Source organism: Anolis carolinensis, chromosome 4 (genome assembly GCF_035594765.1).
Source record: "Anolis carolinensis isolate JA03-04 chromosome 4, rAnoCar3.1.pri, whole genome shotgun sequence".
Lineage (NCBI taxonomy): Eukaryota > Metazoa > Chordata > Lepidosauria > Squamata > Dactyloidae > Anolis > Anolis carolinensis.
The window spans coordinates 57,962,339-57,980,621 of NC_085844.1; the positions used below are offsets into that span (position 1 = coordinate 57,962,339).

The following is an 18,283-nucleotide window of genomic DNA, read 5'->3' on the forward strand; positions in this document are numbered from 1 at the left end:
TCCACTATTTAATTTATTTTATAGTGAAGTGACCTAATCTTTACCATTTTGTCTGGATCGCTACACATCACCACCAAAAACACTCAGTTACACTAGCATATCTAGTCACACTTTATATAAAACTTCTAAACTCAGCAGATACATTCACAAGTATAGTGTGTAATGGAATAGCTCCAGGAAAGAAGATTCATTCATCCCTTAAACAACTATTAAAAGTCTTTATTTTGTTTAAACTGGTCAAGAGTTCTATAACTGGGACTGCAATTTTCTTGTTTTATGCAAGCCAGGGAAAGCTTTCTAAAAGCATCAATTTGAACTGTAAGTTCAGCGAAACCAACTATTTGCAGCAGTAAAAATAGCTTAGGAGCCTAATCTGAAGCCGGAAGATGTAGGTTTCATCTCATATTGGCTGTCTGAGGATCAGACAGGAGTTTCTGCCAGATCTCTCCTTGTGGAAACTGGTATTTCCTTACCGAATCTTCTTTCATTTCGGAGGAATATCCAGGTGCCTGAAAGAAATACATGTGTATTTAACTACATTCCCATTTTAACCGGAATTCCATACTTTTCACCAGTGTTATATTGTTACACAGTTCTTGTTCAGCGCCTCGTATATGCATGTTCTGACATCACAACATAACTACACAATCACCTTAGTTATGCAATGCTAAATAATGTCTCTGAAGGCTGTGGTCTTCTCCGTGTTATTTATTATATAAAAGTTAATTGTATCTTCAGAGTATAATATTAGAGCATTTCACATGTATATGGCAATGTGAACTTTACTAAGTCTGCTGGCTTTTCTTTAATATTAAAAAATGTCACTGAATCTTTACTTTTTTGCTATGGTTTGGTATACCATCTGAACAAGCTTATTTTTTATTTTCTGCTTAATTATATTCTATATAATGTGTTTTATTTTGAAGCATTATTCAAAATGGATACCTGAAATATACAGGACAATAGTACCTGGGCTCTATGATGCCCATCCCACTTGTAGGGATATTTGCTTGTTTGCACATTCAAAAGCAATATTCATAGAGAGGCATTATGAGATTAGTAAAAATACTCCAACTATGATAATAAAAACATACCTGGGGTGGCATGTAGGATGCGTTCTTGATTACTACAGGGTATTTGAAGTGTTCATGCAGATGATCCACATATTCACACATCCTGTATTAAAAGTATACATAAAGTAAAACCTTGCAATTGGCTGAACCTTACATCTCGGTACAAGCTACACCTACTACAGGTTTTTGGGTATAAGCATCAAAATTTAGATTTTGCAATGGATCACACCCAAACTTGAAACTAGAACATGCCTCCATTTAGTTATGGTATATCTGTTACCTCCTTATCCTATTTTTCTTATTAAATATTAATTGAAACCACTTGTATCAAATACAGAATACAAAAATGCAATAATAAAACAATTAAAATAACTATAGTAATAAAAAATAAGAACAGTATGAAACTGTATCTTTATACAGTTCCTGAAGCACTGCCAACCTAGCCGTTCAAAAACATGCAAATGTGAGTAGATCAATAGGTACCACTCCAGCAGGAAGGTAATGGCGCTCCATGCAGTCATGCCGACCACATGACCTTGGAGTCTCTATGGACAACGCCGGCTCTTTGGCTTAGAAATGGAGACGAGCACCAACTTCCAGAGTTAATGTCTGGGGTAAATCTTTACCCTTACCTAAAGCACTAAAAGTAATTCCATACATTGTTCTGTCAAACATATCTGCAGAGATTCATATTCTGAGAAGAGCCAAAATTTTAGTACTTTAATGACTAAAGCTCAGAACTGGTGCTATAGTTTAATTTAGTTTTATAAAATCGGAGCTAAAGTTATAGGAAAAAAAGTAGTTCTATTTTTAACCCATCTAGCCAAAACACTTTAAACTTTTAATAAGGCAATAGCCATCAGTTTTATAAGTGGAGACACATGGGTCTCTATGGAGAGAAAATGTGAAACATAAGTAAACATAGTAATAATAATGATGATGATGATGATGCAGCTCTCCAGGTGTGCAACATTCAGTAGCCCCATTCTACATATGCAATGATGAGAGCACAGTCCAACAACATCTGGAGAGCCACACTTTGCTGAAACCTTCTCCAGGGAATGTAACACAATAAACAACTAGACCAACCTGTTCTCAAGGCTGCCAGATATCGAAATGTAGTCAAATATTATCAAGTGTTGTACCAGCTCACAAAGGCCGACTCCTCCTGCATGAGGGCATACAGGGACTAGAAGAAAGAGATAAAAATTTTGACACTGCTATAAAGAAAACTACTGCTCTCTACAAATAATATGTAATTTCCTCCTAGGCTCTCTATCCCTCTTCCACCTCCTTTTCAAATGAATCTAACTCTGCTTTAGAAATAAGGAGTCACATCAAATAGGACAAAGTCATAGAACTCTTAGAGACACTAAAGTGTTTAAAAGAGCCTTACTTTGAAACTTCTTGGCCATCAGCAATACAGACAAGTTTTCATTGACACTTCCCAGTCTGCAGCTATCAATCTGGACATAACTCAAAGCCTGGGCCTGTAGAAGTTGCTTAAAGACCACCCTGTTATGGCACTGCAAAAAATGAAAATAAAAACTCCTTAGCTCACGATTCTGTAAGGTTGGCAACTACTTATTAAAACATCTTGAAATTATAAACAGTAGAACATCACTTTCTTTTAGGGATTACATACTAATGCAGAATTTTAGAGAGAGCTTTCTTATACTTGTAACAAAACAATTATACATCTCTTTAGTCATGTCTTCAAATAACATGGATAATTAAAACTGCCCATATCTAATAATGACAATTGGATAAAAGCAATTAGTAACACAATCAACAAGTATAGTTGTCTGCATTCATTAATACATGCATACAAACACACATAGATGGAACTTGAGACATGCTAAAATTATTGTGTTTGTTCTTCAGTGCTTCAGAAGCCCCCGGTGGCACCGTGAGTTAAACCCTTGTGCTGGCAGGACTGCTGACTTGAAGGTTGGATTGTAGTCAAAAACCAAAGTGACATGGAATTTGTTTCCTCCTTTGAAACCTAAACTGACCTGGGGAAATTTTGCCATATTTTCCTTGTACCTAAACTGACCTGGGGAAAATATGGCAAAATTCTCTCCACCTCCTTTGAGAAGGGCAGAAAATACGTTTTTAGTAATTATAAGAAGCAAAAAGGGGTTAGTGTGCAACAGTGTGTGCAACAGACTGTCCAATGATCAGTGAGGGACAGGTGAAGGTCCCAGAATTCACCCCTGTTAATAAGCCAGTTACAGCATAACTTTCCAACCTTGATTCAATACTAGAATGTGTTTGGGGGTTGGTGGTTGCTGGGTGGTAGCAAGGTTCCTCCTCAAAGTTTCAATGGAATGGCTTCTAAAACACACAACAAACACACAATAGTTGAGAAACAGACTCACTTGTTCTCCAGTTGCCACGCCAATCCCTAGTAACGCTAAAGCCTAAAAAGAAAGCCAACATGTGACATGACATAGACTCCATTGTTTTGCAAATACAGCTATTCATAAGGAAAAGCAACACATTTATAGAACAATGGCTGTTCCATATTGTACATTTTGGAAAAGGCTGAAATAAGCTAATGCAACTGAAAGCACTTTTAAAGCAGTTGTTCCTTGGTGCTGGCTTTATTTTAATAATCAATTAGTTGTGAAGAATTACATAAGAGGGTGTGTGGGACCATAAGGAATATACTTGGACTATTAACTTGGTATGGTTATGCATACAAGTCCCACTGGAATGAAAGAGGCCTAAATATCCCTTACTTTATGTTGGCTGTTGGCCATAAGGTACAAGTGAGACCACTGATGCTCTAATATGTTTTGCTCACACATCTTTGGCTAGTATTATATTTCTCATACAATTGGAACTTTAATCCAAATGCATTAAGAAGTGCATGAATCACATTTATTTTAGGACCTCTCTTGGCTCGCATGCACATGTAAGTATGTATCTTTAAGTTTTTTTATTACAGCCTTCAGAAATGTGTTACTCATTTAACTTTAATGGAATACAGTCTGCATGTACGACAGACTCATGTAGCCAACATATTTTAATGACTTTTGACAATTGCTTCAGCCTGAACTTTTAGTGTTCTAAGGAGAAACCCGAGTCAATAAATCATCATCGTTCTCTGGTGGATAATAATTCTGTCATTTAATTGCGATAGAAAACACCTCCTCTGACCTTAGAAATGGTTGCATGCCCAAGAACATCATCAGGCGAAGTAGGTTCCTCAATCCAGAGCGGTTTAAATTCAGCTAGTTTGGTGACCCATTCTATGGCTTCTTCCACTTCCCATCTTTGGTTGGCATCCAGCATCTAAGAATAGTTATACACTAAATTTACTCCCTAATGCTATTGAATTAATACTTTTAACAATCATAATGTTGATTTGAGATGGATGTAAAGAAATGAAAACTTGAGCCAAACTTTTCTTTATGACATAGCCTAGCTTCCTACTGCTGAAGTGTTAAAGCAACCCAAATGATATACTGCCTGCTGGCTAACGTCTTCTAAAATCCAATAAAGTAAGGTAAAACGAGTAACTTAAAGAACCATAAGTTCAGTTTTAAGAAATAAAGCCCTTGTGAACTAAGGCTAACAAAGGACTCAGGTTCAGTGAAACATCCTAGAAAACATGCTGAATTAATTGTGCAGTCCTATGCATATTTTCTTAGGAGTAAGAACCACTAAACTTAACCTACCTCCACGTGTGCACAATATTGGGCTTTATACAGAAATATATTTGTTTGCATTTGGAGTTGCACTAATTTTGCAATCACCAATAAAACATCATCCATCACTTGAAAATATTGAAAAAATTAAGCAAACCTTAATCTTGCCATTTTATATAAGAAACGCCATTTTACTATGATATGTATAAAATGGGACTTGAACAGCCATGGATTTTGGTATCTACAGGGATCCAGAAACCAAATCCTGGTGGATACCATGGGCCCATTGTGCTAAAGATTATATCTAAATAATTCTTTTATTAAAATAAAATAAAATAAAAATTGCTTGACTAAATGCAACTTGTATAATCCAGGTAACAATATAAATAATTTTTATAATGTGATATTATCTGTCTGAGGGTGGTGGTATCCATCTGACACGAATATATTAAGTTTAGTAAATGTTTATTTTTTTCAAGGAACATACGGTATTGCATGGCATGAATATAGTAAAATATATTTAAGTAGTGTTTTGCAAAAGATTTATTTATAAACACACTCTCTCTCTCCCTCTCCCTCTCTCTCTCTCTCTCTCTCTCTCTCTCTCTCTCTCTCTCTCTCTATATATATATATATATATATATATATATATATATATATTCACAATAATAATATAATTGGGAAAAATAACAGTAATAAAAAGTGATACTTTGAAATTAAAGATGCGTTTACATTTCTATGTAAATTCTACATCAAAAGCAATGACTGCCTGTTTTCAGATGTGACCATTTTGATTATCCACATGAGCCATAATGATGGATAGCTTTCATAAACAGCCCACCTGAAAAATTGTTACAATCTGGAAAATATTTTCCAATATGAAGCACAAAAGAAATCATAGGTCTTAGTAATATATGACAACCATATTGATGGGATGAGTGCTCCATCTGTTCAGTACCATCTACTTGTTTTCGCTTTTTTACTTGATTGAATACTTGAAAATAAAAATACAATATTTTTAAGCCAATGAGAGCATAATTTCATAACAAAAATGTCTTAGATGTAACTCAAATGCATTTATATACCAGTATGTTTTCAGGACCAATCATTTCTCTAACGAGTCTGCATCTTCGAATGTCATCTTGGAGATCCGCTCCAACTTTGACTTTAAACCTATAAGCACATTTAATATGCAGGTCATTTTTCAAGAAAACACAGCTTCTAGCATGTCGCTCTGAATTATAAGAGGGTAATATAGGATCACTCATTTCTTTTATCATTAAATTACATCCTGTGTAACAGTAATATATGATAATGAGCTTCAGAGATGTGTAAACCTTTTCTGGGTTCAATTAATAATGGGTTTGCCTTTTCACTTACTTCAGAAAATGCTACAGCTAATGGATTTTAAGTCTGACTACATCTCAGAACCTTTTGTAAGTGTAGAGGCATTCCATTCCTGCAAGTCCCATCCCAGTGAGAACATAACACATTGTGAAAGTGTTCCTATCCTCATCAACAAAAGCTTTGTATTGTCCACAAATTATCTGATATGGTTAGTAAGCACTACTGCTAATATAGCCCTTAACTGCTGCTGCCACAGCACCAAAAATATGATCATCCATTGTGCTGCAGGGCTCTTGAGTCTTGATAAATGATTGTTGGACTTGGGTCACTACAGTGTTTTTGTCACTAAATATAGAATACTGAAAGAGCAATCCATCTACTGGATGCCTCTGTCCCATAAATTTGACTGTGATATGGGAATGGTGGTGGAATTCACTGTGGGGAAAGCTAGGGTTAGGAACTGATCCTAAACCTCTGAAAGTCTTGGTCAAAGTAGGCTACAAGAGTACCAGTTCAAATACATTTATGCTCCAAATTGCAATTCTGAATCTCTTCTACTTTTTTGTCTGATATGGGAGAACAGGTCAAGTGAAATGGCATACACTACAGCTCAACAGCTTAGCATGAATAATTTTATTCAAGAAGGGACCATAATATGTGCACTGAAAACATTTTTGTCCTCAATCAGGTCATTCACACACTAGAGCAGGGGTCCCCAAACTAAGGCCCATGGGCCGGATGTGGCCCTCCAAGGTCATTTACCTGGCCCTTGCCCTCAGTTTTAGACTTTAGACTTTAGGTTCGCTCTAAGTCTGAAATGACTTGAAGGCACACAACAACAATAATCCTAATTAACTTGACTATCTCGTTGGCCAGAAGCAGGCCTACACTTCCTATTGAAATCCTGATAGATTTATGTTGGGTTAAAATTGTTCCAATTTTTAAATATTGTATTGTTTTTTCATATCTTTTTTTTTTTGCACTATACATAAGACTATAGTCTGGCCCCCCAACACTCTGAAGGACCATGTACCGGCCCTCTGCTTAAAAAGTTTGAGGACCCCTGCACTAGAAAGTATAAAACAAGCATCCATCATATCGAGGCCTTATACAAATATTTCAATACCCATAAAATACCTTAAAAGAAACAACAATGTTAATTTTCCTTGAAGACTTAGGAGCTCAGCATACATTTGATCACCTGAAGTGACTGAAGTTGACAGAACTGGGTTGCTGTGAGTTTTCCGGAATGTATGGCCATGATCCAGAAGCATTTCCTCTTGACATTTTGCCCACATCTATGGTAGGCATCCTCAGAGGTTGTGAGACCTCACAACTTCTGAGCATGCCCACTACAGATGTGGGTGAAATCTCAGGAGAAAATGCTTCAGGAACATGGTTATACAGACTGGAAAACTCACAGCAACCTAGTGATTCTGGCCATGAAAGCCTTCAACAACATGTTATCCCATGTGTGTTGGATAAGTAAGACTCTACTGTATTAAGGTAAGAATGTGCCATACCTAGTCCATCCATCTTTCAGAGCTTCAGTGCAGAGCTGCCAAGAAAATTATAGTAGTTACACAAACATAGAGCTAGTGTAAACTATCTGTATTAAGATTTCAGTAGCTTAACTCTGCCTTCCTCCTACCCACCCCAGTGCTCTTCAGAAGTTTGACCTACATCTCTCAGAAGCCTAAGACAGCAAGGTCAATGGTTAAAGATGGCAGGAGGTGTTATTAAAAACATCAGAAAGGCACAAGGTTGGGAAGGTTTCTTTAACTAATGTGATCTGTTAAATTTTTAAAAAATCTTTTGTTACAACTTTCCATAGCTATAGATTCAGTAGTCTAGTAGTTGTAGCATAAATAAGAAAGATAAGAGAGTAGAGGCCAGGTGTTAGTATAAGTATAATCCCCAAGAAACCAAAGGGCTACATTACTAACTGTAGGGTTAAAAAGCCAAAGATAAAAATAGGCTATGGCTCCCCTCTGACCATCTCAGGATTCACGATTTTACTACAATAATTCATTCCTTATGGATAGTCAGTGGCTGGTGGAGAGTGAGTGAAATTTGAGAAGAATTTGGCTATGTTCAGAACAATTACATCATGCTCCAAGATACCCTGGGGTCTTCCAGAGTTTTATCAAATGATATAGGAGCCCCTGATGCTGCAATGGGTTAAACCCTTGGGCCGGCAGGACTGCTGACCAATAGGTCAGTGGTTTGAATCCGGGAAGAACGGGTGAGCTCCCTCTGTCAGCTCCTACAGGGACATGAGAGAAGTCTTCCAAAAGGATGATAAAACATCAAACAGCCGGGCATCCCCTGTCCTTGCAGACAGCCAATTCTCTCACACCAGAAGTGACTTGCAGTCTCTCAAGTCACTCCTGACACAGAAAAAAAAATCAAATGATATAATGGGGAGGGAGGCGCTATTGCAGTGTAATACCAGTCCAGGGAGATGGGGTGGTCACTGTGGAGGGAGGAGAATATGAATTTCCACAACAACTAACTAGTCATAAATATGTCACTATCAGGATTCCTACAATGCTGAAAAGAATCAGAAATGGTACATGGCAATCCCTACATGAGGATGGGCTCCTTCTGAAGATCCGCACATCACAAAGAAGACTGACACATAGATCGCAGAAGCCGTACTCACGATAGAGGTTCAAATGCAACTGCCTTGTGCCTAGTATAAAAAGCCACAGAGCTCTTACACTTATATTACATGTTACAGCATGAAAAGTTACTTTTTCTGATTTCTGATTGAATCCCTCAGACTTTACAGCCACCAAATTAGGGCTGTAGCTCGCCCAAAACAACATTTTGAACTTCACAAAATCCAGGGTTATTTTCAAACTAATCTCAAGACTGGCATCAGCACATATGCATATAAAAAGTAGGCAGTAAAGGAGAGATGGGTTTAAAAATGTAATTTGCTTTTAAAATGTCGTTTGTAGCGCTAGCCATTTTTGCTAAGTGATTTGCATCTAAGTGTGAAGGATGTCGATGAGCCAAACCTGTTTTAGTTGCTGGTCTGGATAGCCAAGCCAGGCACACGATGTGGTGTAAGCTGGGTAACCATATTTTAACATTTGTTCTTCTACAAAGATACAGAATGTCACTGGCAGTTACATGCAATTTCTTTGTAAATGACTTACTACCCAGGGAAAATATGCCCACATTACCCATATAAATAGCACATCAGAGCAATTTGGGACTCCCACGGGCTGCTTTATCGATGCATCCTCAATGCATTCTGTGTCACAACTTTCCCAGTTTCTGATTAACCCCCGAGGTACAGAGTAATAATCCAAGAACTCCACCAGGAAGAGTTTGTTCCTTACCTCTTTCTTTTTTCCCCACTAGACCCTTTTGAAGTATTGCTAGTGGCATGGGGAAAAAAGCAAAATGTTAAGTTGGAATGCAAATTGACTTCTTTTTTCATTTATAAAAAGAGCTATCCAATAAAGCCAAATTAGAATACACATCATTTACTAAAGTGAGTGGGACTGCTGTCCTTTGGCCAGGATCCTGTTGAGGCAGTATATTAGAGTAACCATCCATTATGCTAACTGTGACACTCTCTTGTGCTCTTGTAGGCAGGAAGCAACAGAGACAATGGCAGGACACAACAACTGTCAGCACCATGCTGCTAGTTTCCTAAATGACTGGCTTCTGGTTGGGTTTACCAAGCCAAGGCAATATGGGAAAAAATGGTCTGGATAACTGCCTTTGCTATGAGACAGCTGACTGTCCAATTGGCTCCCATACTGATCTGGCTCCATTAACTTCTAGAAGCCAGTGTTTTAAGAAACAGATGACACAGAACTGGCAAGCTCTTCCTTGTCCTCTCAGTGCCATTGCTGCTGTTTTCCCCTTTCCAATCCCCACACTACTGTGGCCTCCATTGAAAGAGAAACACTACCAGCAGAACATGCATGACATTTGACACTACACAAGTAATTATAGAGACTATACTCTGCAGTCACTATGTGGTTACCAGGTTAAACATCAGCGTAGTCATGAGTCCATTGGTTGGGTGCAGATATGCCATTATTTTTCGTCATCAGCCTATTCTGCCTTCCCATTTGCAATACAGAGATAGTGCTATTGTACAGGACTCTTGAAAAGTTCACAGAGATAATGCAAGTAAAGTACATGAAGCAAAGAGGGGAAGAAGTCTACAAACACTGGCTGAGAATCCCTGCCTTGAAGAGAAATGGCATAACTATACAGTCAGGGAATGGATGCCAAGGAGTTACCACCTTTCCAACTACACTTGGTGGAGGACACAGAGTGCCTCAGAGAGAAGGTATTCCAACCAAGACAAAGTAATTCAAGGCAGACTTTTGGACTGTAAAAATAACTTACTATAAGCTTCCTCTTCTGTCAGTGCATCAGTAATATATCTGAAATCTATGCAAGATAACAACTGTTTGGGATCCTGATAATGGGGGAAACAAAAGGAAAGGCATCAAATGATTGTATAATCTGTACTACAAAATACTAATTTAGTAAGTCAAGAGATGGTTAACATTTTCATTCTGATCCAGAAGGGAAGATACAAGGACAGAAACTAGGTTTACATGAATGTGGGTCTTTTTTTGGAGATAAAAACTATAGCATCTATGAAACCTTTATTATTATGCTGTGGGGAGAGATGAAGTGGCCCAGGTGGGAGGGGGAAGAGATGGCATCGTGAATGAGTATATTTAAAAAAGAAACCTGGAATAGCTGTGGTCCCAAACTACTTGATACTATCATGTGTCTCCCCCAGACTCAAATGGGGCAAGCTTAGGGCCCCTCTACACAGCCCTATATCCCAGAATATCAAGGCAGAAAATCCCACAATACCTGCTTTGAACTGGGTTATCTGAGTCCATACTCAGACAATGTGGGATTTTTTTTCTTGATATTCTAGGAAATAGGGCAGTCTCCCACTTCTCATGTATTTCAAGATGGGCTTTTAAACAAATAGCCTGATATTTGCCAATATATGCATTGTGTATCTTTAAATCCCTAGAAGTAGGTGAGGAAAATGTGGCTACTCAGCAATGAGGCTGGATGTATACTTTCATATAATGCAGTTTTAGAATGCAGATTAACTGCATTGAACAGAATTATATGGCAGTATAGACTCACATAATCCAGTTCAATGCAATAAATCTACATTCTGAAACTGCATTATATAACAGTGTACATCCAGCCTATATCAAGGAAGCAGATCTTTTTTTAAATGCAAAATTGGTATACCTACTTACTTTTTGCATACTACTTTAAAACATCAAGCATTATGACTGTGTGCATAATGATGACTTCCCACTTTGACTGTGACACTCATGGCATTTCTGTCTTACTGTACTTTTCAAAAGAAAATTGTTAAGCATAGCTGTAAAAGGTCAACTCACATCTGGGGCTGTGTTTATTTATGGACAATTGTTTATGGCAAGAACAGTTCTGCTAAGCAGTCCAGGAAGCAAAGTAAGTGCAAACAAGCTGTGTAATCTACAAGGTTTAGAAGACCTTTTGTTTTGGCTTTTCCCCACAAACTGGATCTGGATTTGGAATCACAGTTCCATGCCATTATTTCCGTCTAAGCACAAACATGGGTACATTATCATGAATGCAGTTCTTCTTACCATGTCAACCAGCAGCTTCCAGAGAGGCTTTAAAGTTAAAAAAAGAGAGGTAAGAAGAATTGAAACTCAAGAAGTAGATGTTAGAAATTGGAACATATAAAAGCAGTTGTTAAGGTAAACATATAGGTTTCGCTTATACGTAGTCATTTATATTCTCTTTCCTGTTCTTTGTATATATGAACCTGTATGATCAAAAACTGGCTCTGAGGTTGCCTTAATTTGTGTTGGAAAACGTTTGGCCCTCAAAATATTGCACTACCAAAAACCTGGCCAGCATTGTCAACAGTGAAGGATGATGGGAGTTGTAGTATACATAATCTGGTGGTTTGTATAACATACTTTATAAGCACTTCCCTTGTTTGTTTGTTCCATTACCTTTCCTTCCTGTTTGGCCCACAAATCCCAAACAGCATTCAGAATGGCAGCTGTGGCCAAATGCACAGCTCCTTTTTCTGGGCCAATCTGTGGACAAAACAAATATCATCATGGATAAGATGACTATAGCGAAAGAGTGTAACTTGACTTTTCCCAAAGGCCTATTACAGCAATTCTCAGTACTAGTGTGCATTCATGTAACCATTAGCAGCTGGCGAGAAAAGGGTATATCTGGTTGCTGTTCTAAAGCCAGGACAAAATCATCAACATTGCTCTGCTAGATCACAATGCTGACATAATCTGAAGATCAAAGAAGACAACATTTGTTACCATCAAGAAATTCTTCCAAATGTTTAGGTGGAATATTTTTCCAATGATTTGAATCTATTGCTCTGTAACCTAGTCTCTAGAGCAGCAGAAATGTTCATTATTGTAAACTTGTGCATTATGCATTAGCCTTATTACAAATGCTGTGAACCAGCTTACCCATCGGAGCTGCCCATCACTGGTGAGTTGCCTGTAGAAGCCTCGAAAATCAGAGATGATTTCATCCAAATCTCTATTGACCACATGAGCTGAGAGTGCATTGATGGCACAAACAACTGCAAAATACAATAATATTTTTTGAAATGTTTGGCTTCTGTATTCCCTGTATTGTTTCAGACTTTCGTGATTTCAGGGGGGGAAAATGGTCTGGAAGATTGATTATGTAAACTACTTTACAAAAAACCACAGATGGTGAGGGATCTTGCATAGCTCTTAGCAATCTGACATTAAATATTATTTCACTACTAAATTGTTGGAACTTTATAAACTATTGATTTCCTGAACCTGACTCACGGGGACCAGCAATAAGATAATGGAAAAAATTACAATATGATAAAAATGCACAAAAACACCACAAAAATCTGCCAGCTGAACCTAAAACTAACAGATGTCTTGGTAAGACTGCTGCAGGGCAAGATAGAAATCAAATAAAGAAGAGAAGCAACATTTAATTGCTAAGCATATATTGGTAGGACATAGACAATAGTCTTTTTGGACAAGTTCATAGGAGGACAGACAACCCGGCCCCTGCTCATTTTATGACGTGAGATTAGTGTTTCAAGAGAGAAACCAGAGTAGATAACCACACCTACCTTAACTCAAATAAGAAGCATACTACATTATTTTTCACAGCTTTTGAACAATTTCCAGTGCAGCTGATATCCAAAAAGAAGTGCATTGCTAAACAATTACATCAAAGGGAGTTCCCTACCAAAAGATGTACAGTCTGATACTAGCTTAGATGGCTTTAAAGGTGTTGCAAGTTTTGCATCTACTATAGCTTATGTAACTTCTTTCTAGACGCAGAGAGCAAGATATAATTGTTCTAGCCTCCAGAAGGAAAGTAAAAACTTGGCTCTGGGATCAGGCTTTCAGTGATTAGTGCAATAATAGACTTGGACTTATGGATAATTGATGACGGAACGGCCTTTGACTATGATTTTGGATGATGTTATTTTAATATTGAATATAATGTTTTAAACATTTAATATGTATTAATTTCAAATTTAATTGATTTTAAGTCTCTGTATGTATTTTAAGGCATCTAATGGTTGCCATATATAAGCCTTCGGGGTAGAGAAAGGCTGAGTAGAAATAAGGTAAATAAATAAATAATAAATAAATGTAGTTGACAGAAAGCCAACTTGTTTGCAATAGCGTTGAAAGACTGGATTTGACTCAGGCTGGATTTTTGCATTGCATACAGCTTGATTATTCATTCTACTAATTTTTTTCTGATTTCTAGGGTTCGTGTTTTGTTGTACATTCCAACAGCAAATCTGTTCAAGGGATTGCTTTCCCTTCTGAAATATCCAATTCCATTTCTGCATCTTGAGAGGTGGGTGGCTAAGGATGACATTCTCCAACAAAGTGAAGCCAAGACTAAGGGGACATCTACACTGTAAAATTAATGCGGTTCAACACCACTTTAACTGTCGTGGCTCAATGCTAGGGAATCTTGGGAGTTGTAGATTCACAAGGCCTTTAGCTTTTGCTGCCAAAGGATGATGGTGCCTCATCAAGCTGCAAATCCTAGAGTCCATAGCATTAAGCCATGCCACTTAAAGTGGTATCAAATTGCATTAATGCTATAGTGGTATCAAATTGCATTAATGCTATCAGGCATGGGTAATCTTTGGCCCTCCAGGTGTTTTGGACTTCAACTCCCACAATTCCTAACAGCCAGTAGGCTGTTAGGAATTGTGCGAGTTGAAGTCCAAAACACCTGGAGGGCCCAAGTTTGCCCATGCTTAATCTAGATGAACCCTAGGAAACAACAATTCGTAAATTGCTTTCTATGAACTGACTTTGTCATAAAGCTTTGGGGAGAAAACAGCAAGACTGCATGTGCCATTGATCCATGTCTAACAGAAGTGGCATTTGACAGTTTTTAGTATATTTAGACATTATTTGACTCACAAGACTAAGCTCCTCTTATGTCAACTGAGAACAATAAAAAAAAAGGTAAAGGATATCAAAATAGCAGAAGTACAATGCACATAATCTGATTAGGAGTTTGAGCAACATCATGTTGGGATAGCATACTGAAGCCTAGGAGAAAGATTTTAAAGGATTATGGTTTTGCCACCACACTGCCAAGCAGCAGCAGATGTTGTAAGCCGCTCAAAGGTTACTATGCCAAGGAGAAAACAGAACTGTTCAGCAATTTACAAGAGCAGATGATATGAAAAAGCAGCTAAAATTGTTCTTTTAAATACTTGCTGTTACCATTTTTAACTTTAAGAAATCCATATTAGGGTGAGGTCTACATAAAATAAATATTTCCCGATGACACATTGGAATGGATGGAGAACACATTGGAATGGATGGAATGGATTGAAGAACCCAAGCAACCATCCCTTAAAAAAAACAAAACATCTTTTTGCAAATTTGCAAAATTTGGATTCATCTACACCAGGCATGGGCAAACTTCAGCCCTCCAGGTGTTTTGGACTTCAACTCCCACAATTCCTAACAGCCTGCCGGCTGTTAGGAATTGTGGGAGTTGAAGTCCAAAACACCTGGAGGGCCCAAGTTTGCCCAAGCCTGATCTACACTGTAGAATTAATGCAATTTCGCATCATTTTACCTGCCATTACTCAATGGGTGGTCATTATAGGATGTTTAAGCACATTGTGACTGAAGTTGTTAAGATGAGATAAAATTTGAAGGGTACACTTATTTTACGTAGATAGGTTTTCAAAGAGGCAGCTATCTTAGGAATGGAAAGTGCATAAGAAGGAACTAAGCAGCTTCTTTAAGACTACAGGAAGTCCCCAGGTTACAAACATCTGACTTACAAATGACTCATAGTTAAGAACAGGGTGAGACAACAGGTAGTGAGATAAATCTACCCCTTGCAAGGGAAATTCACTTCTTTAAGAGTTATCATGGGGAAAAGGTGTCTCCACTGAAAAATAATAGCTATTGAGATTTCATAAACAGTACAGCATGTGCTTACCCACTTCTGTGCCTTTGCCCAGAGTGAATGTTAAGCCGTAGCCTTTGAGCCCATCCGAGGCATCTGTCTGTATGACAACATAGGCCGCAGAATAGTCTGGATCTGGGTGCTGAAGAGAAAGGCAGAAACTCACAACCATGATGCAAACAACATAATCCCCTTTACACACTGAATACATGCTTGCACTTGACAACCTGGAGAAGTTGATTTTTTGTGGGGATGACAGCTCCCAGAAACCACGTTGACAGTGAAATTTCAAGATCATGGTCACATTCAAAGTACCTCCGACAAATGGCCATCCAAAGAAGGAGCCTCCCAAAGAAGGAGCCTTCACCACACTCCAGGGCAGAGAGTTCCACTACTGAACAGCTCTCACAGTTAGGAAGTTCTTCTTAAGGTTCAAGTGGAATCTCCTTTCCTGAAGTTTGAAGCCATTGTCACACGTCCTAGTCTCCAGGGCAGCAGAAAACAAGCTTGTTCCCTCCTCCCTATGACTTCCCCTCACATATTTAGACAAGGCCTTCTCTTCTGCAGGCTAAACTTGCCCAGCTCTTTAAGCCGCTCCTCATAGGGCTTGTTCATTTGAGTCGCCCTCCTCTGGACACATTCCAGCTTGTCAACATCTCCTTTCAACTGCAGTGCTCAGAACTGGACACAGTATTCCAGGTGTGGTCTGACCAAGGCAGAATAGCGGGGTAGCATGACTTCCCTGGATCTAGACACTAGACTCCTAAATGTTATTTCCTGTTTAATTGTGCAGTACTTACAGTAGAGTCTCGCTTATCCAACGTAAACGGGCCGGCTGAACGTTGAATAAGTGAATATGTTGGATAATAAGGAGAGATTAAGGAAAAGCCTATTAAACATCAAATTAGGTTATGATTTTACAAATTAAGCACCAAAACATCATATTATACAACAAATTTGACAGAAAAAATAGTTCAATACTCAGTAATGCTATGTAGTAATTACAGTAGAGTCTCACTTATCCAACATTCACTTATCCAACATTCTGGATTATCCAACACATTTTTGTAGTCAATGTTTTCAATACATCATGATATTTTGGTGCTAAATTCGTAAATACAGTAATTACAACATAGCATTACTGCGTATTGAACTACCTTTTCTACCAAATTTGTTGTATAACGTGATGTTTTGGTACTTAATTTGTAAAATCATAACCTAATTTGATGTGTAATAGGCTTTTCCATATTCTCTCCTTATTATCCAACATATTCACTTATCCAACATTCTGCCGGCCCGTTTATGATGGATAAGTGAGACTCTACTGTACTGTATTTATGAATTTAGCACCAAAGTATCACTATGTATTGAAAACATTGACTACAAAAATGCGTTGGATAATCCAGAATGTTGGATAAGTGAGTGTTGGATAAGTGAGACTCTACTGTACTTTGAAAGTAGCTGTCATACTCCAGAAACTTCATTTTTGCGGCTGCTACAAACTATGTTGAATTGGTTGAGACTTTATTGAAAAACTATAGCAAAGTGTGCTGGAGGATGTCCCGCAAAAACAAAAGATTTTGCAAATAAACCTTTCCCATGTTTTTATGGTAAAACCAAATAGGAAATGACATTCATAACCCAGGAACAAAAATCGTGTTACATAAGTGTTATTAGGCAAGCTGGGCTGGGGCTCCTGGGAGTTGAAGCAATTCTTTGCACCACTGTAACTGCCATGGCTCAAAGCTATGGAGTCAGGGAAAGGTGTACTTCAATGAGACACCAGTGCTTTTTGCAGAGAAGATTAAAGTCCTTGTAAGACTGCAACTCCCAGGGTCCCATAACACTGGGCCTTGGAAGTGGGGTCTAACTGCGTTCATTCCACAGTCAAGATGCACCCGCCCACTGTCTCTTTTGCAGCTTACCATGGCGTCAGAGCCGTGGTGATCCAAGGAGGTGGGGAATCGGACGTCGCTCACGGTCAGAGCCGTGATCCGGCCCCTTGCCATGGCTGCAGGGATCCTCTTTCTCTCTCCAGGACGCAGCAGCTCCAGCCTTGCTGGGCGTGCTCTTTCCGACACGGAAGCCAAGGCAGGATTCAAGCCAAGGGCGGAGTTATTAGAAGGGGGAAGGACTGGGGGGCCTCGAAAACAGGCATGGCAAACTTGGGCCCTCCAGGTGTTTTGGACTTCAACTCCCACCATTCCTAACAGCCGGTAGGCTGTTAGGAATGGTGGGAGTTGAAGTCCAAAACACCTGGAGGGCCCAAGTTTGCCCATCCCTGTTAATACAATACGTAGGAGGTGAGGTATTTTCCTGTTTTCACATTAAAAGTTGATGTAGGGCTATTTTCTTGTATAGGTAAAGGTAAAGGTTTCCCCTGACGTTAAGTCCAGTCATGTCCGACTCTGGGGGTTAGTGCTCATCTCCATTTCTAAGCCGAAGAGCCGGCGTTGTGTGTAGACACCTCCAAGGTTATGTGTCTGCATGGAACGCCGTTACCTTCCCGCCGGAGCGGTACCTATTGATGCGTGTTTTGAACTGCTAGGTTGGCAGAAGCTGGAGCTAACAGCGGGCGCTCACTCCGCTCCCCGGAGTATCTTGTATACTGGGTACAAATAAAATGTTTCACAACTACATGAAACAAATACCAAATATCTGCTTAAGTAAGTCATAGTTTTATATTAAACCTAGAGCCTTTGAAGACTG

The 18,283-nt window shown here is 38.6% G+C and overlaps 1 protein-coding gene across 1 annotated transcript; it reads right to left on the reverse strand.

Moving 5' to 3' along the window:
• Positions 1–204: 204 nt before the first annotated feature.
• On the reverse strand, positions 205–17,676 carry enosf1 (enolase superfamily member 1). Its single transcript, XM_003219657.4, has 16 exons — positions 17,500–17,676; positions 15,608–15,716; positions 12,586–12,701; positions 12,100–12,186; positions 11,725–11,751; positions 10,457–10,529; positions 9,430–9,468; positions 9,103–9,185; positions 7,600–7,634; positions 5,815–5,902; positions 4,239–4,373; positions 3,455–3,496; positions 2,470–2,599; positions 2,163–2,262; positions 1,095–1,176; positions 205–509 (listed from the first exon to the last, which is right to left on the reverse strand). The coding sequence occupies exons 1-16, from the start codon at positions 17,581–17,583 to the stop codon at positions 396–398; spliced, it is 1,344 nt and encodes a 447-aa protein (XP_003219705.1). The 5' UTR covers positions 17,584–17,676; the 3' UTR covers positions 205–395.
• Between the last annotated feature and the right edge of the window lie 607 nt (positions 17,677–18,283).